General features: G+C 34.1%; 1 protein-coding gene across 13 annotated transcripts in view; it reads right to left on the bottom strand.

The window, feature by feature from the left end:
* The window catches only part of LOC135105760 (voltage-dependent T-type calcium channel subunit alpha-1I-like), a 150,682-nt gene that overhangs the window by 16,787 nt on the left and 118,909 nt on the right, over positions 1–14,986 (bottom strand). For all 13 annotated transcript variants that reach the window (XM_064014329.1, XM_064014233.1, XM_064014224.1 and 10 more), the window contains 4 exons: positions 9,629–9,759; positions 6,584–6,733; positions 6,347–6,468; positions 438–608 (listed from right to left, as the gene is read on the bottom strand). In XM_064014329.1, the coding sequence (XP_063870399.1) occupies positions 438–608; positions 6,347–6,468; positions 6,584–6,733; positions 9,629–9,759 (574 nt within the window). The remainder of the gene's footprint in view (positions 1–437; positions 609–6,346; positions 6,469–6,583; positions 6,734–9,628; positions 9,760–14,986) is intronic.

Here is a 14,986-nt window from a genome sequence, read left to right as displayed (position 1 = left end):
CTTTTATGAGTGATTTATGCAATAATGGCAACCAAACAGCAGTGAATCCAATCAAACTAAGATATATATACAACACTAACAAAATAAGTGCCCAGGACTATGAATGGCAACAAGAAATTAAATACTGAAGAACACAGATGCTATTTAAAGGTGTTTTTATTTTAGGATATGTATTTAAGAGAGAAGAAGATGAATTTATGAGTACACATGAAGTAATAAAGAAATCTACGAACACTTTTATCATCATGCATTATGGAAAGTCAAAGCATGCTTAGTACTGAAGCCTGAAACTAAAATGAAAATTATCAACAATGTTGAATTTTCTCAGAAATATTATCTTTCAGAACAATAGACCACTGTCTGGCTTCCTTCCAGAGAAGTGGACTGATATCCAGTAATATAGAGAAAAGAAAACAGTAATGAAAGAGTTCACATACCAGTTTGTGGCTCTCCTCCAGGTGCTTCATAAGTACTGCTACCACAACATTCACCAGCACAAACTGTGCCATCAGCACAAACACGACAAAGAAGATGGGAGCCACAAAGGGATAGAGACAACAGTTCTTCACACAGTCTGGATGGGTGTCACACTTGTCGCGGAGAGTATCCTGACAAAGATTCACATGATTTTTAGTCATTAAGCTTTATAAACATAATGATCTCTAACTTTTCAGCTTCCAATTTACACTGATGCAGATTATGCATACATTACTTGATGGATTTTTTTCTTGCATAATACACTGGTACCTTGACTTATGAGTTTAATTTGCCCCATGACTGAGCTCATAACTCAACTTGCTCATATATCAAATAAATTTTTCCTATTAAAACTAATTGAAATGCCATTAATTTGTTCCAGCTCCCCCAAAAAAACAATTTTTTTTTGTTACATGTTTTTTTAAATACAGTAAAGCCTCAATATAACAATCCTCTTTTTACTGGATTTTGGGTATATATGACCCCTTTAAAGGTTTTGAACACCTTTTATTTCATAAACTAACTTTTCAAATTACAGTATATTTCAAAAATATTGAACACTTGCTTTATTTTATGAACATCTTAGGTCTTAAAATATAGAAGAGTTGGCTGACATGCAGTCTACCACATATTTTTGAATATTGAATTACAGGGGCTAGCCTCATCCTCTGTGATGAAATCACACACATCTAACTCCTGATTGACTGCTACCCACCCCCACCTCTCTCTCTCTCTCTCTCTCTCTCTCTCTCTCTCTCTCTCTCTCTCTCTCTCTCTCTCTCTCTCTCTCTCTCTCTCTCTCTCTCTCTCTCTCTGTTAGCTTATCTGAGAGAGAGAGAGAGAGAGAGAGAGAGAGAGAGAGAGAGAGAGAGAGAGAGAGAGAGAGAGAGAGAGAGAGAGAGAGAGAGAGAGAGATTGTGTCACTGGCCATTGTGAAGGTCACTGGCTGTCACATACTACCACAACTCAACTCAACTCAACTCATATCTCTCTCTCTCTCTCTCTCTCTCTCTCTCTCTCTCTCTCTCTCTCTCTCTCTCTCTCTCTCTCTCTCTCTCTCTCTCTCTCTCTCTCTTTAACTTATCTCTTTCCCTCATTTAGTCTCTCCATGTTATATATATATATATATATATATATATATATATATATATATATATATATATATATATATATATATATATATATAGTGGAACCTCTGTTATCAAACTTAATTTGTTCCTGAATGCTGTTCAGAATCCAAAATGTTGGAAAACCGAAACTATTTTCCCCATAGGAATCAATGTAAAACAAGATGATCCGTTTTCAGACACCTGTCCACCATATCTTAGTGGGTAATGACTGACACTCATACTGTTAAGATGGGTGCTCCTCAATATCTCCAGCTTAGACATTTATTTTTTTGTCCAGAAAGGATGTATTGAGTGAACTTTGTGACACAAAACTCATCAAAAGATATTCTTTAGACCATGCAGGCATTCTCTTTGTCACTGATCAAGTGAGGGAAGCCTTAGAGTGACACAGAGAGGAGCAACCCACTCACTGCCAAATTGTAGGTGATCATAACACTCTTTTATCTTGCTGGTGGGAAAAGCTAGTGGAAAAAATGCATTTGTGCATTATGGGTCATAGAAGGAAGCTTGGGATTACTCCTGAGTGCCGAACCTCGTTTGTTTACATTGAAGTTCTTCAATGGGGTCACATTTAACTTATTTCAAAGATTGAATTTACTGTCTTGCCCTCTGTGACTCTCCTCCAAATATATAAAAATGAAGGAAATATTTATTGAAACTATAAATTAGTAATAAATGGCAGCTTTTGCTATGTCTTGTAGTATTTGAAATCAAGAAACTTTGTTCGAAAACTGAATTATGGTATGGCAACTGAAGCAATTATGAGTTCAAATTTTTGTTCAGAAACTGAGTTGTTCAGAAAGGGAGACATTCAGTAACTGAGGTTCCACTATATATATATATATATATATATATATATATATATATATATATATATATATATATATATATATATATATATATATATATATATATATAGGGTGTAAGATGAGTTTCTGCAAATATTGAAATAGGTGAAGGAACGTGTAATTCAAAGTCGAAAATGTTCTATATACACATGCATTTTAAAGGATTTGTTTACCCATCAGAGGAGCTGAAAATGCATGGGACTTGTGGGTGTGCTATATGTGTAGCTATGAGGTGACGGACAGATGGTTGGATTGTCATAGCCTCACATTTTCCACATTTTTCATATCATTTATCATTCTATAGATGTTTATTAAATCTCCCCTCTCTCTCCTATTTTCAAGGGTAGGAATTTCCAACATTCTTAATCTCTCTTCGTAGGTCGACTTACTCAACTCCAGAACCATATTAGTGACTGCTCTTTGTACTCTTTCCAATTTCATAATATTCCTCCTTGTATGAGTAGATCACACCACTGCCACATATTCCAATCTTGGTCTTATCATGGAAATCAACAACTTTTTTTTATCATTCCTTCATCCAAATATGAGAATGGCATTCCCACTCTTTTCAACAAATTCATCATCTCTCCAGTAATTTTATCAATGTGTCTGTCCAGAGTCAAAGTTTCAGTAACTGTTACTGAAATCTTTTGATTTCTTTAACTTTACACCATCCATCTCATAATTATATTGTATTTTTTTTTTTTTACTCTTACCAAACTCCATTACTTTACATTTACTTAAATTGAATTCTATTTGCCAAGATTTACTCCATCCATTTATCTTATTTAAATGCCACTAGTTACTTTCAGCCAAGATGAATTTTGGTCTTATATTACAGTTTTCATCGCTCTGTCATCCAGATAATCATCCATCCACTCCAGCAGTCCTCCTCCAATTTTTTATCTTCCATAGCAAACTTTGGTGTGGTACTTTGTCAAACACTTTCTTCAAGTCTAAGTAGACACCATCCACTCATCTGTCTCTCTCCTGCACAATATCAACTACCCTTGAATAAAAGGACAATATGGAGCAAGAGCTTCCCCTTCTAAATCCAAATTGACAATTTATCAAAACTTTGTCTCTTTCCAAGTGTTCCATCCATCTTTCCTTTATTGTTCTTTCACATAGTTTTCCTACAACACTCCAGGACACACATGTGTGTGAATTAACAAGTGAGACAAGGAATGCTGGGTGGATGTTGTGGCGTTTGTCGTGCCAACTAGCAGCAGCGTATTTGAACCTTGCTCATAACTGATTTTGGCTTGCAACGCAAAGCAAAAAACAATCAAGCGACAGCTCATAACTTGGAAAACTCATAAGTTGGTGTACTTGTAAGAAGTCAAGGTACCACTGTATTCTTTTAACATCTAGAGGAAAAACTAGATTTTTTTTTTTTGACAATCTTTCTTATTTCAATATGTGAAATCAATGATGGACTGTACATATATGTGGTCATGAAAAAAGAGATTACTGGCATTAGACCAGATATCTTGCCATGCTGGCTTAGGGTGCTTTGATACAAGGCCAGCAAGATATAAAAAGATGTCCCCAAATATAACAGACATATTGCCACATGTTCAAATCCTGCTTGGCACTTCATTATTTATACTTATTGATCTCTAGGATAACTCATCACCACAAAACTATATAAACAAGATATTGGAAGATAAATACTGGATATTTAGGAATATCAAGAAAGAAAAGAAAAAAAATATTACTACAATGGCTGAACCAAGAAAGAAAATAATGATGTTCTGTGAGCTCATTAGCTTAAAAATAATGCAAAAAGAAAAGCATCTAAGATTGTTCCAGAGAAAAAATAATAAAATAAAATAAAATTATGATGAAACTGGATATTTTAGAGGACATAAAATAAAGGTGAGAAAGGTAAAATACCTATGTAACATAAAAAGTATAGCTTTCTCCAGACTACAGGTGTCTGGAATGAACTAAAATTAAATTAGAAAATTAAATGGAATTAAACTAAAATAAAACCAGAAAGATTGAAAGATGGAAATGAAACATATGAAGACCCAAAAGACATGAATGAATTGCCAAACAAAAAGTTTCAACAAATTTTTACTGAAGAATCAGAATTTAAAGAACCACATGATGAGAAAACAAAAATACAAATGTGGGAAATTATAGTAATTAAAAAAAAAAAAAATATATATATATAAAATGATGGAGGAGCTGGAAGAGAGAGAAAAGCAACAGTACCAGATGGAGTGTCAGGTTTCATTTTAAAAGAGTGCAGAAAACAATTAACTGAACCACTACATGACATAATAAAGTGTTCAATATCAACTGGAAGAGTGCCTAAGGAATAAAAGAGAGCATAGTGCCAATTTATAAAAGTGGAAAGAAAGAAGAACTACTAAAGTATAGACCAGTATCAATGACCAGCATAGTATGTAAGATCTGTGAAAAAGTGATAAAGAAGCAGTGGACAGAATTTCTAGAAAACATGATATAATAACAGATAAATAGTATGGCCTTAGACAAAAGTGATCATGTGTAACAAATCTGATGAGTTTTTATTCAAGAGTGACTGATATAACACAGGAGAGGAATGGATGGGTAGACTGTGTGTATTTAGAGAGAGAGAGAGAGAGAGAGAGAGAGAGAGAGAGAGAGAGAGAGAGAGAGAGAGAGAGAGAGAGAGAGAGAGAGAGAGAGAGAGAGAGAGAGAGAGAGAGAGAGAGAAACTTGACAAAGTTCCCCACAACAGGTTATTGTGTAAGCTAGAAAATATAGGAGGATTAAGTGGAAAAAAAAAAAAAAAAAAAGGATGGAAAGTTGCTTAAAGGGAAGAGGAATGAGAACAGTAGTAAAAAATGTAAAATTGAAATGGAGAAAAGTAGGTAGTGGAGTACCACAAGGATCAATGCTGGCACCAATATTTTTCCTGATCTATATAAATGATATGCTTGAAAGAGTAATGAGTTACATGAGCTTGTTTACGGATGATGCAAAATTACAAAGACATATAAGAAACAACAAAAACTGTGAGATTCTACAAGAGGATTTGAATAAAATCTGGGAATGGAGTAAGAAATGGGAGATAGAATTTAATGTGAAAAAATGTCATGTAATGGAAATGGGAAAAAAAGTGAAAAGAGACCAAAATGGATATATAAAATGGGAAATGAAGAAATAATAAAAGTACAAGAAGAGAAAGATCTGGAAATGGTAATACATGTAGAAAAGAAAAGATATTCAGAGATACATATAAAATGGTGAGAAATATTGGAACAGCATTTCGCTACATGGATGAAGATATGATGAGAAAGGTAATTACCACTATGATTAGATCAAAGTTGGAATATGCTGAATCAGTGTGGTGTCCCTACAAGAAGAAACATGAAAAAAACTAGAAAGGATACAAAGGGTGGCAACGAAGGTGGTTCCATAACTGGAAGTAAACTTATAAATTGTGAAATAGTGGAAGAAACAGATAATGAGAAACTGCTGCTAAGAGAAGTAGAAAATACCAGATACACAAGAGGACACAGAAAAAAACTAAGAAAAGGAAGATGCTTGAGTAACATAAAGAAATATAGTTTCCCACAGCAAAATACAGAAGTTTGGGACAAGCTCAGTGAGGATGTAGTATTGGCAACAAGTTTGCACAACTTCGAGGAAAACTGGACAAGTGTAGATATGGAGATGGGACATGAGTATAGCTCAGGCCCTGTAAATTACAACTAGGTAAATACACTTTTGCAACATATAAATTGCAACTCTGAATACCCAGGAGTGATGATAATTCATTACCAAAAACATTTCTTTAGGCATCCATGGCTAAGCCTTACAAATGCTGCTGCTAAAGTAATTTCTACAAATTAACTTGTACTCAGCATCATCAGTGCAATAAGACAAGTGTACCTTCATGATACCATTCCAGTTGTCACCTGTTGCTACACGGAATAAAGTGAGAAAAGCCATTCCAAAGTTTTTGAAGTGTGCATGTTCACCAAGTCCTTGGCAAGGATACTCCTCATCACATTCTGGAAAAAAAAAAAAAAAGACAAACTACAATAACAGTTTTCCTTATCTGTGAAAATTGCAATTACACAGTATGGACAGTATGACTTTTCTGGATTGTGAACCATATCTCCTCACCAAGTCTACCAAATAGTTCCACTCCAAGAGCAGCAAAGATGAAAAACAGTAAGAAAAACAGAAGTCCCAGGTTGCCCACTTGCGGAAGTGCTTGCATAACTGTATCCAGCAGAGCACGGATGCCCTTGGCCATCTTCAGCAGCTTCAACACTGTTGGGACATGAAAAGTAAATATGGTGCAGCATGAGTATATTAGTTTTGTTTTCAGGCAACAAAGAACTGCTTCTTGAATTAATTATATACACATTTTCATTCAGTAGTGTACATTAATAGAATAAGCATCATGACTGATGTTCTACAAAGCAAACTGAGTGACCTTTTCAAAAGGAACAAGATGTTGGATCTATAAATTCACACATATTGTAACTTTGCACCATTGTGCACTGTATATTACAAAGAAAGTTTAGCTTTTTCTTAACAACACTTTCTTAGAAGATACAACCTTATCAGTATTAAGTACATAGTTTGATAATAGGTAATAACTGGGAATAGCTTTTCCTTTGTAAATATCTTGATTTATATTAGCAACATGGTTTGCTGTGAGATCTTGAACACTTATGTTTGTCTTGTCAGCTCACTTATAAATAATAAAAGTATACAGTACCTTCTAGAGTTATGTGCTTAGTTTCTTCAGAAGAAATAGTGCTAAACTCAAGGATTGTGAAACGCAGGATATTTAAAACATTTCGGCCACATGGCTCAGAACTGTGTGTGTATTCTGTCCTTATATCAAGAGTAAAGCAGCACTGTGTTGGTGGAGTGCCATGGCATCTAAAACTGTGTGTATGTGTTTTGTTCTCACATTTGGTGTGATGCAGCACTGCAGCCATGCATCACCATCACATCTAAAAATGTGTGTGTGTGTGTGTGTGTGTTATCCTCACATCTGGTGTGACACAGTCCTGCAACCATGCTGTGCCATCACATCTTAAACTGTGTGTGTGTTTTGTCCTCATATCTGGTGTGATGCATTGGTGTGGCCGTGCAGCACCAATGCATCCATCACAGACACTTTTCATTTGTTAGTTAGTGTGCTGGCACCTTTGCTGGCCCTACCCTCCCCTTCTCTTGTATGCAAGCCAGCATAACCAGTGTTGTGGATAACAAGGGATTTATTCACATGAAGAATTTGTGTTCTAGTATGTAAACTGTACACAGAAATACATTTACAATACATAGCATGTATATACTTATTTTTACTATCCGTGATGCCAATGGTAAGAATGCGTGACCCATAAGCCACAAAACTGCAAAACTTGTGGAGATAATGAACAAAAGTTGGGATGGTAAGAACTTAGGACTCAGTGCATAACTCAAGGATTGCAAAATTCAAATACTGTGAAACCTGGAGGGACTCTATATAGGTACATATTATGAAAACATGGTATTCATGTGAAAAAAAAAAAAAGAACTGTGCAGATTTTAATACAAAACCATACCTCAAACCTAAATTGAATTAAGTTACCATCAAGAAGTGCAGCACATAACTAATGCTTTGCCTTCTTCATGTTAATCAGAGTTGATTTAAGGAGACCTAATGAGTTATTTTCCATTTTTATTGTATATGAACCAAACTGCACCAAATTTTTATGAGCTACAAGGTTCTTTTAGATGAGTCATATGTAGAGATTTAATTAAATTTGGAGCAATAATTTTTGTTTTTTATAAATGAAAGTACAAAAAATTGAGGTTTAGATTTTTTGCAAATTGAGAACAATTTTCCTTGGATTTTCCTGAAAATTTGTCACAGGATACTTTAAAGATTTTTTAAGTAATTTTTTTTTTATGTAAGAGGGACTTTGGCCAAGGGCAAGAAAAAAAAAAAAAAGCCCAATGAGATGCCAGTTCCAGAAAAGGGTTCAAAGCAGTAGTCAAAAACTGAAGGATAAGTGTTTTAAAACCTCCCTCTTGAATAAATTCAAGTCAGGAAGGTGGAAATACAGAAGCAGGCAGGGAGTTCCAGAGTTTACCAGAGAGAGGGATGAATGATTGAGGATACTGGTTAACTCTTGCATTAGAGAGGTGGACAGAATAGGATCAGAAGAGCAGTTAGCATGAAAATAGCGGTAGAAGACAGCTAGAGATGCAACATTGCATTGCATTATGTGACAGAATTTTAATTTTTAGTTTTCTTGTCAAAAATAAAAAAAATTTCCTCATCTAGTTCTCTTAAAGCTATAAAAAAAAAAAAAAATTGTCACATAATTGTTTAGGTATTTTAATTTACTTTCTAATGACACAAAAATAATCAAAATCAGACAATAAGTGGTGGAGAAATACGCCTCAATAGCGCAACAAGTTAGTTTTGAGTTAAGGAGCTTTAAAGTTTAAAGGGACACTCATGCACTTTTCATCCATATATAGCTATATATATACATCACTCAAAAATTTTCAATCTCTTTACTAAGATTCTCTTGCTAGTGGAGACACTGATGTTGAAGACAGTGGCTGTAACTGTACAGCAGCACACACAGCAGAAGAAGCTGGGGCAGCAGAGGCAGAAACATAACTTGTATATAGAGTGAGAGGTGAGGTGGTGGGATGGACAGATGTGCTGACATGCTGTGAGGCTGTATGCATACCCTCATGTTGTTCTCTGTTCCCAGCTAATATCTGGTGTGCTTTAGGTAAGCCTTATTCTTATTCATTGTGGTGAAAGAGAGCAAAAAAATAGGGAGTGAGTAGGGAGTGGGTACAGATGGTGAAAGAGAGCATCATTAACTCCCTCCCTCTCTCTAAATGTGTACAACATGCACTGAGGGTCCTCCTCATCAGGTTGTGAGAGGAAACTTCCATACAGCACCATAAAGAAAATGGTTCCTCATAAACTTTACTACAACCATCTCCTTCCTACTGATCAACTGAGTGTGAGTGGGGTATTTAAATGGTATTTAAATGTGGGTGATGAATTATCATGTGCACATTGTGAAGTACTAGGCCTAAGGATGCCATTAAATGATTTTTGCATTTTTTGGTATTTTTCGGATTTTCAACTTGGTTGGTCCCCTTAAGAAATAAGAACAAAATAATATCAAGACTGCTCACCACGTGCAATTCTGAGGACACGCATCACTCGGATGATGGTTGGGTTGATTGGGATCAGATCACTCTTCATTTCCTCCAGCACGATGCCCACGACTGACAGGATCACAATGAACACATCCAGCTGGTTCCACCTTGGCCAAACCATGGGGGAAACTGGTGTTAGGCCACAATTACTTATTAATTATTGAGATGATATGTCTTACTATAAAGGACAACAGATAAAGAAGAAAATATGAGGTACTAATAACAATTAAATTCAGACTTTACAAATAGCTTATAAGCAGAACCAAATATAGAGAGGAATGCAAAATCCATTGCTATATAATGTTAATCTAATCTAACCTTTAACAAACAATTATTTAAAGTCATTAGGTAACAGAAATACTGGACATATTTTCAAAAAATATTTTCATACATGAAATATGAAGCAAACAAAAAGAAAAACTTATCAAACTATAAGCAACTATACTAACATGTAAGATACAAGGAATAATAAAATTAATTTTGAAAGGACTGTAAACTTTCTAGATCTACTTAGCAGCTACTAGAAAAATAGCATTCCTAAGGCAATGCTAGAACTTATCATAAAAGGTGTTCATGCATAAAAAAAATATGTCATGCTCCTTTGAGAAGTGAGGCAAGTGACACTAACAAAAACTGAGAAAAGACTGGTTAAAGTTGGGAGCATTTTGGAATCTGGGCCAACAGTTGCCTCACTAATGCCTCAGATTCTTTACACAAAAATATCCATGAGACTGAGGGTATCAGGAAGCAGGGATAGGAGAAAGCACTGATTGCCTAATTATCTAAGGTGGCCTTGGACATGTTGGTTGCTCACTGGATGTGGTCTCTCCCATGGGCATTGACTCAAAACTGAATGATGGTTAGAGAGAGAGAGATAGTCTTTTTTTTTTTTTTTTTTACACATTTCTAAAGAAATATAGCTTTATATATCTTTCTGGTACTAATAAGCCCCAAGCTGTTTCAATCTCCAGTCATTTGCCTCATTTTACATAGGGGCCATGACATATATCACCTGATGATGCATGCAGGTTTATTGTTTTTATTTTACACACAGTATGACATTAAGTGGGACTGTTATGAATATTTCTTTTCCTAAATATAAATTATGTGCATACATATTTTATTTCTGCTTCATTAAGTTAAGTTTTCTACACAACCATTTTCTTCCATTTTTAAACAAACAAGATTTTAAGTTGACAGTTTTAGTGCTAACCATTAGGGTTTGCTGAGGCAGGATCATAGTTACTCAGAGCTTTATTTTGAAAGGGAAAACTTTTTTCATCATTATATATATATATATATATATATATATATATATATATATATATATATATATATATATATATATATATATATATATATATATATATATATATATATATATATATAATTTATGTGGTACAGTTTTATTCTCAACAATCCTGATCTCTAATATTCTTATTATCTTTTGTTCTAATACTACTCATAAATGACTGCATAAATCCATACTGCACTCTATTCACCTAATCCTTCATGGCAATATGATCTGCTGGCTCTACTGGTACTATTTAGGTGGCACCTTTAGTGGGCATTTTTTCTCTTTTTATAACCCTTGGCTAGAGATCCTCTCATAAAAAAAAAATTACTAAACAGATGTTTTCATATCACAAGTACCTTTAGAGAGTATAGATTCATATCCAAAACATCCCCTCTGTTGCCATAAATATTCTTCCAAACTCATATTTGAATAGATTCCTCTTCTTAAATGATAAAAAAATAGTGGAAAGCCAATATATTTAGCAGCTTTGATATGGAGTTTGATCTATATGCAACATTATCAGGAGAGAGAGAGAGAGAGAGAGAGAGAGAGAGAGAGAGAGAGAGAGAGAGAGAGAGAGAGAGAGAGAGAGAGAGAGAGAGAAATAGGTTTTGAATTTACAATATTAATGATGTTCAAAACTAAAAGCTAAAAGTTTCTGTATAACAGCAGGCTGCATTATATACTACCACATTACCTAAGTATAGTATATATGCAATTAGCTCAATTAGCATACCAGTTTTATTATATATCTGTCTATTACATGTTTACATTTGATATCTGACATTCAAAATTAAATATTTATTCTTTTTCAAAACAAGTTCTTAGAAATAAATATTCATAACACTCTTTTCAAATTTGCAAATATGCAATATTTCAAATGCAACATGAATGTTTATAATAAAAGATTGTGATGCATGAGGAATTTTACAACAAATAAAAAGGATTTATTTCAACCATTCCTTAAAAATGTTCCGTTAAAGGTACAAAATGCTACACTACATGAAAGGATAAAAGGGATAAAAATTCAATATCTACAGGTTATTATTAGTGTGCTTGAAGAATACAACACTAAGAATCAATAGAAGTATCAGTGATAGATGACCATATAAGATATTAATTATCAGTATAATTATGTTAGTTCCCAAAATAATATTGCTTTGAAAATATTAATTCATTTTCTAGAAAGATATATTTATTGATGATTATTTGGCCTTAAATGATAAGACTTTCATGCTAATCTTGGAAATCAGATGATAGTGAGAATCTTATTTCAGTGAAGGTTTGCTGTCTTTCCTTTTCCATAAATAGTCTACACATTACTGAATAAGTAGATTATGAAGAAAAAAGAAATTATATATCTCCAGTTGTTTCCACAGAAAATAGTGGATATAAATACTGTGCAGGTGTCAAAAGCAGAACAATGTTATTTTTATTAAAAATGCCAATTTTAAGTAAAACTGTGGTAACTGAGAAAAGAAAATAGGAAGTCGGACCATTCTGTCTACTTATTCTAATGTACTTCATTTGGTATTCTCTCAAGGGCTAATCATGATGGAGAAATATCTACTGTGTTCCGTTCTGTCTTTACATGTCAGTGTGGCATACTTCATTCATCTAGTTGCTAAAAATTAAACTCTGGATGATTCAGGGCTTGTTCCTCCCCCTCCTCCACCCTCTTGCTATTTGATGTCTTTCATTAAGATTCTTTCTAATGATATTTTCATACCCTTAATGGCTTTACCCTAAGAAGTCTTACAGACCTGATGGGGTTCCTCTTGTTTTTTTCCATGCTTGTACCTTGTGTGATCAAACTGTTCTATCCCTGTCTCTCAACATCTATCTTTACTTCCTGTTGAAGTCTACCTACATTCATCCTGTTCCTATAAAACATGACCATTCTAACTTTTTAAAATATTATCCTGTTGCTTTAATTTTGTCCTTAAGTTTTTTAATTTATTCTCAACCAGAAGATGCTTAAATATCTATCACTTTATAACCTTCTATCTAATTCATAGTATGGATTCTATCATGGCCATTATGCTGGCAATCTTCTGACCTTCCCCCACTGAATCTTGGTTACCCTCTTTTAGAGATTCTGGTAAAACTTTTACTGTTGCTTTGGACACATCAAAAGCACTGAATAAAGTCTGGCCCAAAGCTTTAATTTCCAGACTAACCTATAGCTTCTATCCTTTCCGTCTTCACCACTAGTTTCCTTTTTGACCATTCTATTGTAGCTATGATAGATAGTCACTGTTCTACTCTTAGGTCTATCAAAACTGGTGTTCTTCAGGGTTCTGTCCTACCATCCTCTCTCTATTGGTCATCAATGACCTTTTAAATGTAACTCACTGTTCTATCCACTGATACACTGATGATACAACTCTTTACAAAGAGAAGCCAGAGAATGCCAAACTTCTGATCTTTCTAAAATTTCTGATTGAGACAGAGTAATCTCAGTGTTGTTCTGTGTCTCAAAAGCTCAATTCCTCTATCTATCAACTTAACAGAAACTTTTTGATATAACTATTCCCTTTGTTCAATGAGCCACCCCTGCCAGTTTTTCTCACCCTCCAACTTTTTAATTCTGCAAAGGGACCTTATCTACATGTGTGGAGTATGCTTCATATGGACAAGTAGGTTCATTCATACTGCTCTCTTGAACAAGGTGGAATCAAAAGCATTCCATCTTTTCAACTTCTCTCCTCTAACTGACTTTCTTCAGTATGTCTTTACTGCAACACTGCATTTCTTGCCAACTTCTACAATTATTTGCTTTCTGATCTAGTTAATGCACCCTTTTCCCCTCTTCCTGCAGCCTTGCTACACAAGACCTACTTTCTCTTATCCCTATCTATCCACCTCCCTGATGCAAGATTTAACCAGTATTCTTAATTTTTCATCCCTTTTAATGACAAACTCTGAATCTCTCTGTTTGCTTCTGTATTTCCTTCTGTTTATGACTTTAATTCTTTCAAGAAGGAAGTTTCAAGGCCTTTCTTGTATTTTTGGATCTGCTCTAGGACTGGCACCTCTGGTGCCTTTTTTTTTCTACCTTCACTAGAGTTCCTCTTACATAAAACAGGTGGGTTATCAAATTCCTCACCATTGTTTTCATTGTGCTTCATGGATCCTAACATTTTGCTCCCTTACAAAGCTAGTTTTAATATCTCTGGTTTTTGTACTTCTATGTTTGCAAAAAAAAAAAATAAAAAATAAAATAAAATAAAATAAATAAAAAAACTAAATAAATAAAAAATAAATAAAAAATAAATAAATAAATAAAATTAAAAATAAATAAACAAAAATAAATACATGAATAAATAAACAAATAAATAAATAAATAAATAAATAAAGATAAAATAAAATAAATAGTTAAATAAATAAGTAAATAATAATACAGTGGAACCTCAGTTACTGAATTCCTCCTTTTTCAAACAATGCACTTTTTGAATAAAATTTTGAACTCATTTTTGCTTCAGTTGTGGTACCATAATTCACTTTTAGAACAAAATTACTTGGTTTTAAATATTAAAAGAGAGTGAAAGCTGCTGTTTATTACTAATTTATAGTTTCTATAAATATCTACTTTGTTTTTATATATTTGGAGGAGAAACACAGAGAGTAAGACAGTAATTCAATCTCTGAAATGAGGTAAATGTGATCCTATTGAAAACCCTCAATGTAAACAGTTTTTGCTGCTTGAGTAATCCCTAGCCACATGTTACTCTCTCGATGACCCCCAATGCCATCATTACTGCACAACTGCATTTTTTTTCCAGTTTTTTCCCAGCAGCAAGATGTCTAAATGTTATGATCATCTTCATTTTGGTGTTAAGAAGATTGCTCGTCTCTGTGTTCCTCTGTAAGGCTCCCCTCACTAGTTTGGTCTAAACATTATTTTCTGATGAGTTCTGTGTCACTAAGTTCATTCATTAAATCCTTTCTGGATAAATAGTCTGTGAGCTGGAGATGCTGTAAAGCAGCCATCTTGTCTGTGGAAGCACCTGTCATAGGCTGCTAAGACAGTGCAG

This window comes from Scylla paramamosain, chromosome 1 (assembly GCF_035594125.1).
Source record: "Scylla paramamosain isolate STU-SP2022 chromosome 1, ASM3559412v1, whole genome shotgun sequence".
In the NCBI taxonomy this organism is placed as follows: Eukaryota; Metazoa; Arthropoda; class Malacostraca; order Decapoda; family Portunidae; genus Scylla; species Scylla paramamosain.
Note: the sequence above shows the minus strand (reverse complement) of the source record. Positions and strands in the feature narration are given on the sequence as shown.